Source organism: Acyrthosiphon pisum, chromosome A1 (assembly GCF_005508785.2).
Source record: "Acyrthosiphon pisum isolate AL4f chromosome A1, pea_aphid_22Mar2018_4r6ur, whole genome shotgun sequence".
Taxonomy (NCBI): Eukaryota; Metazoa; Arthropoda; class Insecta; order Hemiptera; family Aphididae; genus Acyrthosiphon; species Acyrthosiphon pisum.
Window position 1 is genome coordinate 134,161,026 of NC_042494.1, and position 20,681 is coordinate 134,181,706.

The 20,681-nt window shown below is 27.1% G+C and overlaps 1 protein-coding gene across 1 annotated transcript; it reads left to right on the forward strand.

Moving 5' to 3' along the window:
• Positions 1-15,883: 15,883 nt before the first annotated feature.
• LOC115033683 lies at positions 15,884-19,821 on the forward strand. The gene is made up of 6 exons (XM_029486829.1): positions 15,884-16,595; positions 16,691-16,775; positions 16,941-17,040; positions 17,110-17,229; positions 19,066-19,224; positions 19,753-19,821. Exons 1-6 carry the CDS (start codon positions 15,884-15,886, stop codon positions 19,819-19,821), a joined length of 1,245 nt encoding a protein of 414 aa, XP_029342689.1.
• The last annotated feature ends 860 nt before the right edge of the window (positions 19,822-20,681 follow it).

Consider the following 20,681-nt stretch of genomic DNA (forward strand, 5'->3'; position numbering starts at 1 on the left):
TATTATTAATAATTTCTTAATCTGTAATTATTAGTTGATACTTTATTACCAATATAAGTAGTGTTAAAATTTTTACTCGGCCAGTACTCGGCACCCGGCTTCGTACCAGATTTTCTACTCAGAACATCTCTCGTTTATATTGCTAAATTTGTCACTAATGAGATAGGTATTACTTTTTTTCAAATCCTCATCTTAAAATTTTCTCACTGAACAAAAAATGAAAAAATAATATAGAGATCAATAAACAAAAAATATTTCTATTTCATTAAAACTTATAATATAACTTATATTATAAGTTATAATATTATTTATTACGTTATAGCACTATTATGAATGTATTTCAGAAGGACGATATTAATTCTGCCTTATACAATTGCAATTGGACGGAAAAGAACATCACGTTTAAGAATTTATTATTACTTACAATGCAAATTAATAACTCAGAAAACTTGAAACTAAAAGCATCTGCACAAATGATAGTCAACTTACAACTGTTCACAAAAGTAACTATGCGCATAATTATTTGTATTTTTCAATTTTACAAACGTTATATTAGGTTTGTTCGTTTCGAAAAAAAAGTGTACACTAATTAGTGTAGTGTCAGGGGAAAGTGTAAGAGGTGTGATCAGAAATCTGGTTTTAAAACAAACGTTTTGGGTGTAGATCAATCAGCTGCAATACTCTATGGCAATATAGAATCAACTATATTCGCTGATAAGAAATGATAACAATCACCTACACCGGCTACACCTGCTCTTGGGTCAGTGTGAAGAAAGTGTACACTGATGTAACACTATTTCAAAACGAACGCTTTGGTGTAAACTTATTGTGAAAAAGTGTTAACTTTTTGTCAAAACGAACAAACCTATTATATTATACTACCTAGCAACTAGTGGTCCCACCCACCGTTGTCCAGCGAAAGATTTGGTTTTTTTCCCTAAGTAGACCTATGTGTCATATTCCTAAAGCGGATTGAGTGTTTTTTTTTGCCGTCATGTACCTATTCTGAATTACAATGTATGGATAAGTTTATTTTCTTCTTTCCCTACAGCTTTATTTTAATATTTTATTTGTTTATCTTTATTATCTATGATTTCTTTTTTGCTAACAATTACCACAGGCCTCAAGCATTTTTCATTAAGAATTATTAATTAATGTTCTTAGTTGTGTAATTTGTATAAGTTGAGCTGGGGAATAATTTAAGCCTGCTATCCGAGTACCGGGGTGCTTATGGAAATCATAAGATATAAACCGTGAAAATAAAATCAGCACTTTCTTCACTCAATTTTTTTGAACATTAGCAATACCAACTGCTTTTTACGTTAATCTGTTGATTTGGTGGTATTTAGGACCGCATGTTAATAATACAATATCCCAATCTTTTGAAAATGTTTTTTAACATTAAAAACGAATACATGTTTTTATTTTTTCAGGTTATTCAAACTACCTACAGTATAGCGTCAGTTCTGGTAAATCATTACAGATAGATGCGTTGAAACTGATGAAAGTATTTAGTAGGTAGGTACACTTATTGGAAATATCTCACAGACCCCAACACTCCGATGAAATTACCATACAATGGCGAATAGGTAAAGTCAGCTAATATGACTGTAACGACCGGAATTCAAGTTTTAATTTACGTTTTGGCAATGGACAAAGCGTCCGGAACAAAAATGTGTTAAAAAAAATTACTAATATTATTAAAAACTCACAAAAATAAAATAATTACATAAATACTACATTGGTGTTCTTCTTCGTTTACTATTATGTCTTCTCTTAGAATAATTATGTGGGAATTATCCAAATTGAATATTGAACCAATTATCAATAAACTTTATCAGAGGCAATTAAATTCAGTGGAACAATCATAATATAATTCAATGTTAGCATTCAGAAACGATTACCTATAGGTGACCAGACATACCTGTAAATATTAATTAATAAGTCATATTATACAAGGACTCGGTATAATATCGACACGATATTGGTATTACCTATACCTATATATGTGTGATGGTCGATGGACTATAATATTATATACAATTATGACTATTATGAGATACAAAATAAATAGAACCGAGAATGGTATGAATAGAGAAAATGGATAAAGGATGCGCACATTTCTACAGATTCAAAGATTTATTGGTATTAATGAAAACAAGATAATAATCACGCACGTTGGATTATAAATGACAATTAGGACACATTTATCACAATATGAGAATAAGATCTTGTTGAGATTTTCACTTAGCGTAAACTTGAAAGTTTCAATCTGATAAATCTGTATATCATTTTTGATATCAAATACTTAGCTACTCTAATTTTAGTATGGTACCTCTATAGTTTACCTATGTTTGCATATTGTGTATATTATAATTTTTTATGTACATTTTTGTAAATAATGCTTAGGTATGCGTATAATATGCCAAGAAATACATAAAACTTAAAAACAAAAATAATGATTTCAAACGAGTTAAATACATTTTAATGGCCAGTATACAAATCATGATAAATAATTGTAATAATCATAAAATATGTAGGTAGGTATGTTATATTATGCTATAATATTTTGAACTGTGAACTAAAATTAAGCAATACAATTTTTAGATATTCTAACTATTCGGTTTAATATAAATCTATTATTATAACTATTTATATCGTTCTTAACACCATAATTTTGTTTTCATTTTGAATTTTTTAGTTTATTTGGTTAACTTATTAAATTATTTAGTTTTACATAAGCAATGACCTAACAGTGGCAGAGTTTCCATATACTCATTATAGGTAAGAAAATTAAACTGGCGGAGTTTATAACCACCCATAAATTAAAAGGTCAGTCGTATTTTTAATTTTATATTGATTCTTGCAAAGGTCGTTTGAGTACCGTTTACCGTGTTACCTATTTAATTATTGTTATATAGGAGCAATATACCAACTAAGTTTGTGTAATATTACATTTTTTTGTAGTTGATGTGTATTTTCTAATTAGTAAATTAACAAATAAATTGTGATTTCTGTAATAATTTTCTTTTTTTATAAAAGTTAGTATTTGGACTAAAAAAAAACATATTGAAAAATATGTAGACAAATAACTGTAGGATAATAAGGAATTATAGACCGAAAGGAAAATCATAGGAGAATACCAGAGTGGTTATATGTCAGGTAGATTAACAATAGACCATATATTCACGCTGAAACGAGTAACAGAAAGATGCTACGAATTTAATAATCCGCTACACTTAATCTTTATAGACTTCAAACAAGCATAAGCTTCAGTAAAGAGAGCACAAATATGGAAATAGCCAATAGGTACATTAAAAGTTGTTTGTGATCCCTCCCAAAACTAATATCGATGATAAGAGTGGCCACGGAAGTATCGAGATGCGTAGGAAATGCTAGTATAAACATCTAATGAAAATGGTATATGTCTATGATTATTATGTATAGACAAATTTGGTCCAAAAACATGAAAATTCGATCACTGTGATTTCGAATTGCTATCACTTGTTTGTATTACATGTTAACTATCAAATTGTGGTTCAACAGTATGACCATTTTCTATGTTTTTTTATTATAAAGAAAAATTATTTATTCAATTAGATATCTAGTTTTCTTAATATTATAAAACATTTGTTGGCGTTGTTCAATTACTGGAGGGTGTTCAATAACTGGACGATTCTCCCTAAGTAATTCATACTGTAACCAAAATATGTAAAAAAAAATTATAAACACGGTTTTATTTTTGTTCCTGAGAAATCTGCAGCATATTATTATATTGAATACAGACAACAACATTTTCAAATGCAATTTTTTTGGCAAAAATTTATTCAACCCACTGTCTAATAGTAAAATAAATTATTTTAATGAAAATAATAATATCATAAAATATACTTTGCAACAATATATAATATTATAGACTGATAGACCGGCTTCGCACAGAGTCCTACCCTCCTTACCTAATGTACAGAAAAGTGGTACCCACTTGCCTAAATTTATTTTTTTGCCAATGTGTTCGATATATCGTCATGGAAATGAAGTTATTATTAGCTGTTGAATAATATGCAACAATAAAGTTAAAATACACATATTTAACATTAAAACTTTTCAGTTTGTTTGTTGACAGTCTCTAATTATACGTGTTATTAACATAGTAAATGTGCGTGACAAATTAATATTAAATAATATACATATAGTCACCGACAACTAGCTAAGTATTAGTCCGCTGATGTTGGTTTTGACGCTATGTTATATAACACAACAATAGTTAACTTTGTCAATTGAGATTTAACATCTATACCATATAGTACTGTCGTCGTTCTAGCCAACTCCCTTTACAAATCTATTTACAAATACTTAACGGTTTTCTTTTCGAATAAAAGTCGCGCCTATTTATATATTTTTTAATTTCTTCTAGAAAAATAATATTAAGTGATTTTTGGTTATGTTGCATTCAGTGAGTAAAAAATATTGTTATAATTTATTTCGTGCAATGCAGAGGTGAAATCATATATTTTTTTTTGAAATAACGAGGCCATTCGAAGGATTGTAAATTATAATAAGTAAATATACCTAACTGATTTAATATTTTGTAATATTATTATCTATGTTTAAATTTATTCTGATTCAACTGCACAAAGTGCCTGTGATTAGCGAGGCACACTATTCATAATAACGTAACGTCATAATATGAAATATTTAAACTCTATGCATAGCCAAATGGTATGTAACAAAATAATATGTAATTTAAAAAGCGGTGACTTTTAACGCTTATTATGATTAATATGACTCTTAAAAAACAGATGGGATTTTTGATTCTTGTAATCATTTAAGTACCTGATTAAAGAAATATATCATAAATAAACGAGTACACTATGAACTTTGGGTTTATGTTGTATGAAATTGTATGTTTAAATGTATTCTGATTCAACTGTACAAAGTTCGTGTGCTTATAGTGAGGCGCAATATTATAACAATATAAAATGAAATATTTAAACTCTGGGCATGTTATTTTTATTTGACAAGAATAATATTTAATTTGAAAGACGTTTACTTATAAGTTATAAGTTATATAACGCTTATGAGTTATACGAATCATTAAAACCAGATGTGATTTTTGAACAATGTATTCATATTTACAATCCTGAGCTAAACATAGGCAAACATTTTTCAAAGAAGTAGACATAAGGCACTCATTCATTACTGATAAATTAAAGTTATCGAACTTATAACCACGCCTTATTTTAGCTTAGAATTTTAAACTAATATAACACAATGTACATTGTATTATCATTTACCACTAATTTAAAATGGTTACTACACTGACGCCTCCAAAACAGAAAAAGGTGTAGGAATAGCAATAACTAACGAACATTTCAGTACCAGACAAAAAATCCCTGAAAGCTGTTCTGAATACTCAGTCGAAGCTATATATATAAGTAATTAAAACGGTAGAACACATAATACATAATCATGATCATGGAAACATCCGTAAAAAGTATATAATTCAGTCAGAATCACTTTCCACACTCACAAACCTCAAAAATACCCATAACGGTATAACACCACAGATATAGTAACACTTATACAGCAAAGATTAAGTCAAACAATTAAAACAAAAATTAAAATATCACTAATCTGAATTCCGGGAAACAGTGACATAGAAGGAAACAAAAAGGCAAATCAAGAAGCTAAGCAAGCAGTAGAATACACGGATATTCCCAAATTAAATATTACTACTTTTACAGATATAAAAACCAAATTAAAAAACTGATTAAAATAAAATGGCAAACACACTGTCTCGAACAAGAAAAACGTGTCAAGAAAAACTAAAAAACTCCATCTTCAGATGGCCTAACTACCTCACGAAAAGAAGAAAAAAAGTAACAAAAAACAAACTCCGCGTCGGACACACGCGACAAACGCAGGGGCGTATTTAGGTAGGGGCTATGGGTCCCATTGCCCAGAGCGACAAATTTTTAAAGATTTAGAGGGGCGGCAAATTTTTATTTTTATTTAACAAATTATTCGTTTGTCGTCACACATGTAGGTATTTTGAAAGATTTACTATTTTATTTATAATATTTTTTCACTTTTAACTGGTACAATAATGTTGTTTAAATGTCTAATTATACCCTACTTGTTGAATGTAACATTACAATTTTAAATTAGTATATATTTATTATATATATTATATGCAGTATATTAGTAAATACATTTACTGTTGAGGGGGGCGGCAAATATGTGTTGCCCCTATCCTGAAATTCCTAAATACGCCACTGGACAAACGCATGGTATCTAATGGAAAATGATAAAAAACCAATGTGTACCACCTGCGGTACCGAACTATTAGTCAACCATGTTCTTACAAAATGCCTACAGTACACATAGGAGCTCGACAAACTAAACACCCTCAACACCCTGGACGCAGCACTCTGAACAAACGCAGACACCACCTACTAAATTTTAACTTTTTTAAGAAAATCTGAATTGTTAGATTTAATTTAAATATTACAATTAAGAATATACATTAGAAAAAAAATAACTGTAATTAATATAACAGCAACTATAAATACTAATGGCCGTTTTCGCTGATGGTTTGTTTTAGATCAATAAAATTTAAAAAAAAATGTAATATGTATTTAAAATATTTGTTAATGTTTGTTATGATTATTAGTTTGAATGTAACTTATTAATATAAATGTGAACTTTATTTGTTTAACAGTCAAAGAACTTGATAAGAATGGAATTGCAGGATGAGAATTCAATAATTAATTTGAAGTTCATGAAAATTACCGGATTCTATCAATTGATAAGACCATCAGATTGCTCAAAATTATTCAATATGAATATTTTTAAAATGTTATTCATCGCGCAAATACTAATCCTTTCTATTACTACGATAATGTGTTTATATAGCATTTATTCTTGTGTAAATGATGTAAATCAAGTGTTCAATTATAGTATAATGATTTTCGCTACTAACTTTGCAATTTATAAGTATTACTTTATAATCAAAAATGCAAAAACCATTTGGAATTTTGCGCATAATATGATGTCCACCAATTTATTATGTTATAAAGACCACACAAAAGAAGTATATAAAGTTGCTCGAACTAGGTGCTCAACTATAACATTGATTTCCCTTGCTTTGTGGTCTTCTATTCTATTATATTGGAGCCTGTTGCCATTTTCAAACAATAACACTTATTTAAAAGTAAAATTCGAAGATGGCGTACACTATTATCGCTTAAATGCTCTTGGTGTGGTATATCCGGTAACTGATATATTTTACAATAAATATTTCCACGTTTTTTATATAATTGAAATAGTTTTGTTGATATTGTGGTGTAAAATGATGTGGGTTTTTGATATATTAATGATTTCGGTGTGTATAAGTATTGAATACCAACTTAAGACTATTGCTGAATCGTACAGAAGTCTAGGCCTCAATCATAATGAATTGATGAGTGAGTTAACTATTTCAAAATATTATCGACTTCATATTTCCAAATAGAACATTTTGACAGAAAAAACATTCACAAATGTATTTTACTTGTATTTCCCTATATGCAGGTAACAAAAAAAGTACCATGAGCGTTGAAGCTATATCAGATTTAGAAGTACTAATTCAAGATCAACAAAATATTTACGAGTAAGTAACAGCTACACAGCCATTTGTTGTCTTCGTGTTACAAGTACATGCCATAACAAAATTATGTTCAGTGGATCACGATTAGCTCGTTAGCTTAAAAACCACGTCAATTAACCTATTATATGATATTTGATGGTATGAACATAATCTGTGTTTGTACGTAGTTTTTTTTACGATACTACAATTTTTTAGCAATTTATTCGTATACAATTTATCGTTAATTAGATAGTCCTATACCTCACTTAAAAACTAAAATATGAGCTATCATAATAAAACCACATACGAACATTGATAATGTTCTTACCTTTAAGTTTTATAAAAGGTATATGCAATCTAATTTTTAAGCTAACGGAGTTAAACGTGATCTGTTGGGCATAAATTTGTAATTTTACGCACTTGTCAGACGGAAACAACAAATATCTGTGTAGTGTCCTCTTAATGTAAATGTTGATAAACATTAAGTTAACAATTAAATGTATGTGTATGATGATTTTTAGCGATATAGGGGTAGTTCAACCATAATTACTTGGAGATTGGGTACTATATTATAGTCAGCAACTTAGTATTTCTAGATATTAATTTTGAAAGCAATGAGATTCTTAAACAATTTTATGTTTTCAGAAAAATGAAAAATATGTATCAAATACTTAAACCATTTACATTTATTCAAGTGGCAGCTGAGTCATTTCAAATTATTTTACAGTCCTGTATGATTTTAAAGGTGATTTTATAACTATTGAAAAAAGGTTTTATCTTATATTAATTACATATTTGTGTTTTAGTTCTATTTGGATGGATCATTATCATTAATATTATTTCTTAAGTTCTTATTGCCAGGAATAACATATTCATGCCATTTATTCCTCACTTGCTACTTGTTTAGCTTTGTTAATGAACAAGTATGTATATAGTTTAACCTGTAAAATATAATTTGGTTTTGTGTCAAAATAATTCTGGCCCAAGACTTAGAACATAATATATAATATGCACATAGTTCATGTTATGTCAGTAATGAGTATGATCAGAATTTAATTTCGGACACACATAATATAAATTTCTAAAATTATATCTTAAAATAACATTTTTAAAGTTAATTATTAATAAATTACAAATTATATTCATTTTGTAACATCAAAGAAAGTTGATTTTATCTTGGAAAATTATATACATTTTAAGTACTTTCATAATTTATATTTTAATTTAATTTTAGAAGGAATCCATGAACTTTGCTCTTTATAGTAGTAATTGGACGGACATGAGTATTAAATTCAAAAAGTTACTATTGCTTACAATGAGGATGAATAATGCTGAGAATTTGAAGATGAAAATATCAATGAAAAGAATGGTTAATATGGAAATGTTTGCGGATGTAAGAACAATAATTATATTGATTTAATTTATTATATTATAGTAGGCATTTAGCCATTTAGGCAAGTCTGGGCAAGTTAATGATAATTTTTAACTCAGTTAAGTTAAAAGTTATATGAATATTTCCAATTAATTTATTAACTTAAGTTAAATAATTTTTTTTTTTATAATATCTATACATTGTCATTTAGCATTTTAACATACAGTAAACATTTGAAAAAGTGCATCAATTTACATATCTAGGGGGCGCTATCAGTGGTAATAATGACTGGTCCATTGAATTAAATAGCCATATCATCAAGGCGGAAAAGGCATCCTTTTCGCTGTCCAAATACTTAAAATCTAAACTGTTTTCTAGAAGAACCAAAGTACATCTCTACACAGTGATAATTAGACCGACGCTGACATATGGATGTGAGGTGTAGCCTTTGACAAGCAAAATGAACAAAAACCCATGTCGTTCTAAAACAAAATACTGAAAATCATCTGCGGCCCAGTATACGACAATGACCTGTGGTGTTGGCGTAGAAGGAAGAACAAAGAGACCCGAGAGTTGACAGGAATACCAAGGATAACCAACTTTGTAAAGGCCCAAAGAATACAATGGTTTTGGGCATGTGATGAGAAGGCCTAACTCAGAGTACCTTAAAGCGGCGGCTGAAGGAAACCCATAGGAAAAATGTCAATAGGACGTCCAAAGAAGCGATAGATAGATGGAGTAAAGCAGGATTTAGAGAAACTAGGGATACTGAATTGGGGAGAAAAAATACAAAATCAAAAGGAGTGGAAGGGGGTGTCGGTGGCGGCAAAAACTCTTGAAGAGTTGTAATGCCAATGAAGAAGAAGGAGATAATATCTATATAAATAATCAGTAATATGGTTCAAAATAATAAAAATCATAAATATTATTGAACACAGGAAATAGCCAATAGCTTTTCTATACATAGGTACTGAATTAATAGAATTATGTAGTAGGTACGAAAAGCATACAAAATTGAAAATGCCGAAATAAATACAATTTTTTGATTTATTAATACAGATAAGTATTATACATATTACACAGACCAAGTCTCCAATTAGTGTAAACTGAATTTATTGAGAGAATTAAAAATTAAAAATTCTATAATTTAATAATTTAATCAAAAAAAATAAAAATAAAAGTATTTTACTGGACACTAATAATCAAATCATAGTTATACAAAAACTAAAACACGGTATTGTAAATCTTGCGTGCTGAGAGAGCCGAGAACGAAAAGTGAACCCATGTGGGCTATGACTATTTTGTATACTGACAATATTAACTGTTTATAAGTATAAACATTTGAAATATATTATATATATATATATATATATATATATATATATATATATAGAGTGATCCATTTAACGTAAGACACTTATTACACGAAAAGTAGATGGTTAAACGGTTAAGTGTCTTACGTTAAATAGATCACTCTGTATATGAGCATAATCCAATTAGTTTTAATTTAAAAATAACCTATTTATGACGAAAATATTTTACAATATGATCTTGAGAATTGTACATTTTTGATTTGTATCTATATAAATAAAATAAAATAATATCATATTACTTATTATTTATTATTATTACAATATGGCCGTATACCACAGTATGGTATGGTATATAATATATATATATATATATATCTGTATTCATTATATATAGGATACATATATATGTTATAATATAATTAGCTATTGCTATATCTATATGTATTTAATTGAGTTATTTTTCTTGAAGATTCTGGGTTAATGGAACAGGAAACTATGTTTTCAATTCCTTATTCTAGTAAATGCTTATGTAATATCAATAATAATTTTTATTTTTATTATATTATTATTTAATTATTTATAAATAACCTTAAATTGAATTTGATTAAAAGTAACTCGTTATTTATTAAGTTTATATTAATTAAAGTAAGTTAAGTTAAAAATTATGTTAATGAAAATTAAATTTAAAAAAGTTAACTTTTAACTTGACTTTCAACTTTTTTCGAGTTAATGCCCAGGCTTGCACTTAGGTATATATTATATTCTGAGTGGAACGATGTATGTATTGATTTTACAATGATGTGTGTGTTTTTTTTTTTTTTTTTTTGTTGTGTCTGTCATCACCTTTTAGGCTTTTAGGACAGTAAAAATGCTTGGATTTTCTTCAATTGTACCTTTTCTGATAGGAAAGTGAATCTAGTTGGTATTTTGGGGGTCAAAAATTAAGGAAAAACGTGAATTTTTACGCAAAATCTGTTTTCGAGAAAATCAGTTTTGGTTTTTGGTACAACTCTAAAACAAATGACCGTAGGTACATAACATTTTGACTGAATGTTTATATTAGCATTTTCTATAAACCATAACATTTTTCAAATATTTTGATTTATTTTGAGCTGTTTACGGACATTTTCAGTTTTCATTTTTTTAGTTTTTTTTTCTATAAATATCAATAATGTTTTATTTGTTGGTTAAAAAAACTTGAAAATCTAATAGAAGGTTCTTATTATATTTTTTCAAAGGCAGATGAAAAATATTAGAAATCCTTAGTCACAATTTTTTTTTATAAGCATCTAAAGTTCAAATATTGACAAAATACGTAAAAATGACGAAAATTAGCAAATTATTTTGAGTTAGAAATTCTTGAAAAATTTTCTTTTTAAATCTAAGATTTGAAAATGTAATAAAAGATTCCTCATAATTTTGTCTACCTTTTTTTAAAAAAAAATGTTTACAAGCAAGTCAAATTAAATTTTTATGAGTGTTTGAAATTCATATTTTTACAACATTTTATATTCACTCGATTTCTCATGTTACGATTTTCTTATTTTGTTGTAATTAATATTATAAGAATGAATGTAGATACTTGAAAATTTCACTGAATATTTATATTAGCATTTTATATTTACGATAAAATTTTGAAAATAATTTGACTCTTTGAGCTGTTTACGGACATTGTCAGTTTTCAATTTTTTTTAGTTTTTTTCTATAAATACCAATAAAGTTTTATCTATTGGGCCAAAAAGTGTAAAAATTAATACAAGACTCCTGATATATTGTTACAATAGCAATTGAAAAATATTAAAAATACATAGGCACAATTTTTTTTTATAAGCATTTAAAGATCAAATTTTGACAAAATATATCAAATTTAAAATTGAATAATTATTTTGTAGTTAAAAATTTATAAAATGTTCAACTTTTATATTTAAGGACTCAAAATTTAAAACAAGATTCCGTGTAATTATTTAATCCTATTAAAAAAATCCTAGTTATAAATCCTTGTTATAAAAAATAAATAAGCACAGTTTATTTTTATAATAATTTTAAGCTTAAATTTGGACAAAATTACATATTAAAAATCCTAGAATAACTATTTTAGTTATTTTATTGTGATTGACGATTGTATAATATTATTCGTGGGTACTTGAAACTTCTAAAGTATACTATTATATATTTATGATAGTACCACGGTTTGTTGTTGATGTATATCGCGTTACCTAATGGATACTGTGATATGATTTATTTGGAATTCATTATAGATACCTATAATATAAGTACCTATTATAGGTCAATTTTTTCTTTAATACCATAGATAAGTATATAATATGTCTAATACCTAGACTGACATATAGTCTCCGCTCAGAATCGTTTTTCTTAAACAGTGACCCACTTGTAACCTACTGTACATCAGAGTGACATCCACTCACCCTCCTTTTTTTTTTTTGAAAACACTGTTGAGTTTATAATATAATGTATAATAATGACGTATTCAAAACACTATGCATATAGATAAAATGCATATAATTGGTGGTAGTTTGATGGTATATTGTACACAATTGTATTAGATTTATATTTTATAATCAATTAAAAATATTATTGTGTTTATTATATTTTTGTTTTAGGTTATGCACACAGCATATCGTATACTATCGGTGATGATGAATAGTTATAATACCTGATAAAGGAATATAGTTATAAATATCCAAGTACCTACACAATGAACTTTGGGTCTGTGTTATGTAGGTACAATTTTCTTGTAGTAAACTTTCATTTTTTATTTAGTAAATTAAGAAAATTATTTCTGCAATACATTTTTTATTTTATAGAAGAAAGAAAGAATTTAGACAAAAATCATAAAATTAAAATATATATAATCAAAATATTTTAGAATATTCAGAAAATTATAAAAAAAATGGGTATCACTCATTATTTAATTAAAAATATGTTAAAAAAAAAAGAAGTAATATTATACCAGTTTGTATTATCGTGTGATTTTTTGTAATTATTTGTTATATCTAAATTTTAATTTAAGATTTACCCATAATACATAATACTTTGTTATTTGTTCATAGATATTAGACGCTAATCTAGGGTTTTGTTATCTTCACTATACTGAATAGCTTCAAAACAGTCCGTACAAACCCCGAAAATTACCAGCCAACGGCTAAGGGGCAACAAAGACAACAATTTTTTTTCAATGTCTGAGAAAAATCAAATCTAATTTGTTTGTTTCATTCTTACTTTTTAAGTATTTCAATGTATATGACAATTTTTAATAAGTACAAATTAGATATCTAAAAAAGTTATTAATACTCATGAATCATGAGTAGGTATTTCAGTAATATTTGAAATTATTTTTTTTAGTAATTGAATAATATTTATTCAAATAATTTATAAAAGTAGTATTAATAACACTGATAGTTATTTTTAAAAAGTTTAAATTAGTAACTGAGTTTAAAAAAAATCATTGGGAAGTTGGGACTAATATGAATTATTCTCAAAACATATTATATTATTAAACATTTCAGTATTTCACATGCACTATAGGTACATCTATACATTGATACCAAATTGTGAGCATTTGCCTACAATTTTACTAAAAACGTATAATTTATGATCATAAAATGCTCATAACTCATTATACAATTAAAATACTTAGATTTAGATTTAAATGCCATAATAGTTCAATTCACTACAAAACGAAAATAATGTGAAAGTCACACGACCGATGTGAATACTCAAATGGATATTTAACTTTGATTGGAATTAAAATATTTTGTCATTATTTTTTAAATATTTTAATTTTACACAATTTTGCAATTTTATAAGCGTGGATTTTCATGTTAACTAAACATTAGTCTTTGAATATCATTTAGTGTAGTGAGGAATACGTAAATTAAAGTAGAGGGGTGCATAGTGTTTTCCACGTCTATCTGCTCTAGCAAGAATGTAGGCTCCCGAAGTAGGCAGAATTGAGGATGTTTAACACTAAACATTAAATGTGTTAACGGTCCTCTGTCACTTAGCCCTTAGGTATGAAGTATTTACAACAAAAACAAAATAATATAACTTAGTTAAACGGATTAGCTATATTCTGAGCGTAAAAATTGATATGCAGTGCGTTTGTGAGATCGAGACAACACTATTACGGTTATATAAGACTTATAACGTCCTTTTAAGTGAAACTCGCTGCAATAGTAAATAATAAATTATGCATCTATAGGTACCTACGTTTTGTTAATAACACTTTAGATTATTTAAACCATATATTAAAGGCAATCGACGATTTTTTTTATTGTGTCTCAGAAATAATTTAATAAAAATAAAATAGGTATTATATTATCATTCAATAATATCCCCATGTTGCTAATTATTATGTCTTCATTCGTTATAATGTGAAATATGAATATATAAAAAAAACTCCTTTAAAAATGAGGTCCTTTTGTAATATTAAATGAACGGTAATTAAGAAACATAAATGAATAACACATAATATGAATATGAAAACGTTTATTTAATTTATGTTGCGAGGAAATTGTTTTATATTTTCAGTTATGTTTCTACTGAGTCGACTATAGTACCTATCAATTCATTTATTTTTGAAGTGCTTTCATTTCTAAACGCAAGCCAGAAAGTATAAATAATCATTTAAATTACTAAAGTTTTGTGTTGTGATTAACTTATTATAGGTAGACTACTTATCGGTACTTAAATTATTTTTAAAAATACGCATTTCACATTTATTTCAAACAAGATTTGTCGTTATACAAGGTGACTATTTTATCAGTAAACAAATACCATTGTGTTGTAAATAATTTAAGTTTTTGAACAAATTTTATATAATATGAAGTCATCTCAAAACAAAAATTTTTGAAAAATAATTCTATTCTATTCTCATAATATCGTTGTAATATGTTTAATTGTTTACTTTTTTCAATAACAGCATAGGTACATATTTTTTAGTTTTATATTTCAGAGGAAAATTTTTTTCTGAAAATTTCAACAACTATGTAAAATTAAAATTTCTTACGAATATCTAGTTAACTTTTTATTGTTATGGTAGGTAGGGATAAAGTATTTTACATTTAGTATATAAGTATTTAATGTTTAGCGTATCATAATAGTGTTGTAGAAGTGGTATAAGAGTAAAGGACCAACATTATATTACATAAGACGTGGTATCCTTGAAGATCCACTCAATTCTTCTCATCTAAACTTGAAAATTTAAATACATATAAGTTACAACTAATAAATAACAACAACTCGCTCGAAAGTATTAATTTATATGTAGGGTATTGACATTTTTTGAAAAATATTAAGAGATTTAGAATGTGAAATTAAAAAGTTATGCTGTCATTCAAACCACTAAATAAATTACAATATTAAAATGATAAAAAAGTAGTAAAGTTGACTTCACATTAGGTATGTAAAACAAATATCTTCAAAATAACGTGAATTCTTATCGAGGTAATAAGTGTTTACTCTTTACTGTTAAAAAAAATACAGAGTGTATAATGTCATATAGATTATTAATTGTTATTATTTTAGTGTATTACAATTTTCAAAAACAATATGAATCTCAATGATGAGCAAAACTATATAGTTAATCTGAAGTTAATGAAAATTACTGGTTTCTATCACCTGATAAGTCCACGCGCTCCAAAGTATTTTGGATTCAACGTTTATAAAGTTACAGCTGCAATAGAAGTTATGACTGGTATATTCTCGATTATAATGCTTTTTTTAAGCTCATATTATTACCTGGATAATACTAATGAACTGATGAGTCACTTCATGTTGGTTGTGGCAATTTTTTTTTCAACTTTAAAAATATTTTGGGTATCCAGGAATTCAGAAACAATTTGGAATAATATGGATATGACTTGCATCAATTTCCTATTGTACACAGGGCATAAAAAAGAAATACTTAAAAAAGCGCGAGCTAAATCAATTTCAACAACAATCCTTTTCGTCATACTTTGGTCTTCTGTGACCGTTGCTTGGTCTATATCACCATTTTTTGTCAAAGACGTATATTTGAATATTAAGTTCAAAGATGAAACACGCCGATTCCGCTATAATTCACTTAACTACGTGTATCCAATCAGTGAAGAATTCTACAACGAACATTTTTTATATTTTTATGTCGTTGAAATGCTCTCAGTCGTATTTTGGGGTCATGGTACAGTGGCGTACGATACTTTTGTGATTTCAATATGTATTACAATTGCATTCCAACTGAAAACAATTGCTGTATCCTACATCAGTCTGAACGACAAAAAGGGTAAGTTGTATTAAAATTTATTATCTAGACATGATGTCAAATTTAACTTAAAAATAACATTATCTGAATTATGATTAACTAATGGTTGTATTCAGGTGATATAAAAAATCTTAAAGATAATGATTTAGAAGCCATGTTTAATTTAAAACTATTAATTCAAGACCAACAAAATATGTTCAAGTAATTATTGGTTATTTTATGGTTTAATTGTTCGATACATTAAACTATGTAATGGTCATTTAATGTATAATACCTATATTATTGTTTTAGATTATTTTCGATTTATCTTAGATTTTTGAATGGAATTATTAGACCTAAGTAAATTTATAATACTTATGATTTCAGAAAAATAAAAGAAATATATAAAATATTTGAACCAGTGACATTTGTTCAACTAGCTGCTCAATCAATGTTAATTATACTCCAAGCTTATATGATTTTCATAGTAAACACTTCTAAAAATAATACTTAAACATTTTCATTAAATATAATAAAATATATGTATTTTTTTTAGAACCATTATAATGGTTTTTCATTATTATCAGTTCCGATAATAAAACTGATTGTAACCGTAGCACCAAATATAATTCATTTATTCATCACGTGCTATTTATATACCAACATAAATCATCAAGTAAGTAAAGTTTTTTCTTATAGTTTAATAACTTTTATTTAGATTCTGATGTGTTTTTAAAATACAACAAAATAACTAACATTTTTATTCTTTGTTAATATATCTATATAAAAAAAAATGTAGTAAATTTTCAATTTATTTGACACAACGAATAAAATTGTATTGACACTTATAAAACAAAAAATAAAAAAAAATTACAAAATTACAAATGTCTTTAAATACCTTAACTAAAAAAAAGTAAAAACATATTTTAAAAATTGTATCATGCATAGAAAATTATAAAATAAACATTAAGGGCAAAAAAATCGAAAATTGTTTGAGAAGAAATAGTTACTTTATGAGAGAATATCTTATGTTGAAAAAACTTGAACTTCAAACTCAAACAAATAAGAAATTTATTTGACTTTCCAGTAAACTTTTTTTGTAATATGTAGAAAACGTATGAGAATTCTTGTATTCATTCTTTAAATCTTAGATATAAAAAGATAAATTTGTATTACAATAATATTGTATCTCCCAAGTGGAGCCATTTAGAAAAGCGACATCTAAGGTTAGGCACGCGCCCTTTTTGCTGAATACAGAATCAATGATGCTCGTTCTGCCATGTGACGTTTCGGACAGAACCTGAAGTATATATATGTGACCTGTTGATCATATTTCCTTATTGTCGATGTCAAGAGATAAATCCTTGATAACCAGCTGCCTATGAGTTGTGCGAAATAGTGCTTGATCCTCCTATGTAACCCTGCAGTATCACCTTGGGTTGTTGAGAGATAATGAATTTTCCTGGCGTCCGTATATTTTTTTCATCTTTCCAAAATATTTTACCGAATTTTTCCATTCGTGCAAACACTGTTTATGCATAAATTGCAATTCAATCATGATCGAAAATTAAAAAAACCGATGGAAGTCACTCTACTGTTATAGTACTATTTATATGGCGATGGCAGGAGGTGAGCTATTTCAGTAGCTGGCGGCGAATGTAACACGCCTCACATAGCGAGGGACTCATTTCGCCCGAGACTGAAATTTCCTTCCCGCACGAGCCACACGCATACTATTTTTTATCAGGCCTCTACATTCATTGATCAGTGTCAACCAGCACCGGTAGCACTATTTGGAATTCCCACTTCACTGCCCGCTGGACGGAAAAAAGGCCCTGGCCTAGCTAGTTCCAACGATTCAGCCATCATCGAAAACATTCGGCGTAGGCGTGACAAAAACATTTTTATAGATATTCAAAAAAAAAAAATTGAATAAAATAAAAAATGTCTATGAAAAATGACAAAATAAATTATTTTAATAAAATACTATTATAAACATTTGGTGAAAAGTTCAAATATCTACAGTTGTTCATTTTTAATTTATAAAAAAAAAAAACAATGATTTTTCGAAAACGGATATTGCGTAAAAATGTCAGTTTTTCCTTAATTTTTTGTTGTTTTCCTGATTATTAAAAAAATTCCTTGACAAGTGAAAAGAACTCAACTACATCAAATTTCCTATCAAAAACTTCTCTTCAAAAGTCGAAAATGTATTACTTTCGTGCATATAGATACAACAAATTTTTTTTAAAAACATCATTATAAAATCAATATTATATTCATCGCTCCGCTCAGAATCTACAATATAATATTCAAAATAAAGAGTAATTTTTACTTATTTATTTTACTGTTAATTGTTATATTTTATTCACGAACTTCAAATATAAGAGTTAAAATGTATGATTAAAAATAAAAACAATTTTGAAACAATGATAATAATAAATAATATAAATAAAGACAATAATTTATATATGAAGTTATACATAATATTGTCAATTTATTGTTATTTCAGCAGGATTCAATGAACTTCGCATTATATAGTAGTGATTGGACCGCAATGAGTATCAATTATAAAAAGATGTTATTATTTACTATGCGAATGAATGATGCGGAAAAACTGAAACTAAAAATATCACTAAGAAAAATAGTAAACTTAGAAATGTTTGCAAGTGTATGTATTATTTTACCTATATCATGTGTGATTATTTTCGAAGCATTACAAATAATAAATACAATAATGTTTCTACCTGCCTACCTAATTTAAATGTTTGGTTTAAAAACCCTAATAAAATGTTTTGAGGGAACTATTATTTAAATATTTTTAAGTACCCACACATAAAATATATATATAAGTATATAGGTACATAGGAAAATTATAATAATTTTAGTAATTTGTATGACTATTATATATCATTTCATAATTCAAAATGTAACTACTTAATTGTAATATTCAGATTATTTCAACTCTAAAAATAAAACAAAGTGGCAGTGGCCTACCAAAGTCTATATAATAGACAATAGTAGAAATTATATAATAATTTATTATCCTATACCTACTATAGGTATTTTATTTAATTGTTTTTTAATTTATTTTTGATGCTTTAAAATCCATAAACCTCCGGTTCTTATTATAATTATACACTTGTAAATTATTATTATTAGTTTTACATTACTTATTTTATTTTATTCTTTATTTTAGGTAATGCATTTAACGTATAGTATAATATCGGTGTTGGCAAAAAGTTATGGAAATACTAATACTAAATAATACAAGTATTTTACATTGTAAACATATTTTAGTCAATGACTATAATCATTCGTCAAGGATAAAACATATTTAGATTAAAAAAGTAGGTAGTACATTTAATTTTTCAATGAGCATATTATACTGTATATTAATTAGTAACAATCATGTATTCATCATTATTTTTAACCAATCATGATTTGTATGACAAATATCAGACACTTAATTCACTGTTTTTAAATTGTATTAGTTGATTAAATTATATTATTTTTATTTAATTATACACATTATGTATTTAGTGTACAACTGTACAATAGCGAGAATTTATAAAATATAGACTTTTGTTATAATTATTATTGTCGTATATTGTAGATAATCGTCATTCATCAATATGATATAATTTAATAAAATAAATTATGTAGTATAGGTGGAAATAGTTTTAGCAACTAATTATTAAGACAGGTCAGGCCAGCCAAGCAGTTATAATAAATGTGCTGAGGCGACAATGATATTTTGTTATGAAACACCGCCGCAGGCAAGAGTACACTGTACTGTTGTCGTCAAGTGATTTGGCAAGAAAGTATAGGTACGACAATTTGTTGAGGGCCAAGCAATGTGCAAACGTGCCAACCAATGTGCAATGGTCCCCTCGTAGTGATATGACGAGGGGGTAAAAGGTACTACGACTGTATAGGTGAGAAGCGACGGTGGTGATATGGACCGAGGATTAGGTTAAGTGTTTTATAATTAAGTAAATTTTCGTTATGTTTGTTTAACGCCTGAATAAAAATGTTTCTGACCTGATACCCGAGTTTGAACATTATTTCAAGTATTCTGCGTTCTTACCTTTTAAAGAGGTACAGTGCTGCTGGGATATACGTACT

Bases quoted from the DNA above. Each gene is read 5' to 3' on its own strand.
- LOC115033683 (XM_029486829.1), top strand. From the start codon at position 15,884: ATGAATCTCAATGATGAGCAAAACTATATAGTTAATCTGAAGTTAATG. The intron at 17,041-17,109 runs GTAAACACTTCT...TATTTTTTTTAG, and splicing joins AAGCTTATATGATTTTCATA to AACCATTATAATGGTTTTTC. The intron at 19,225-19,752 runs GTATGTATTATT...TCTTTATTTTAG, and splicing joins ACTTAGAAATGTTTGCAAGT to GTAATGCATTTAACGTATAG.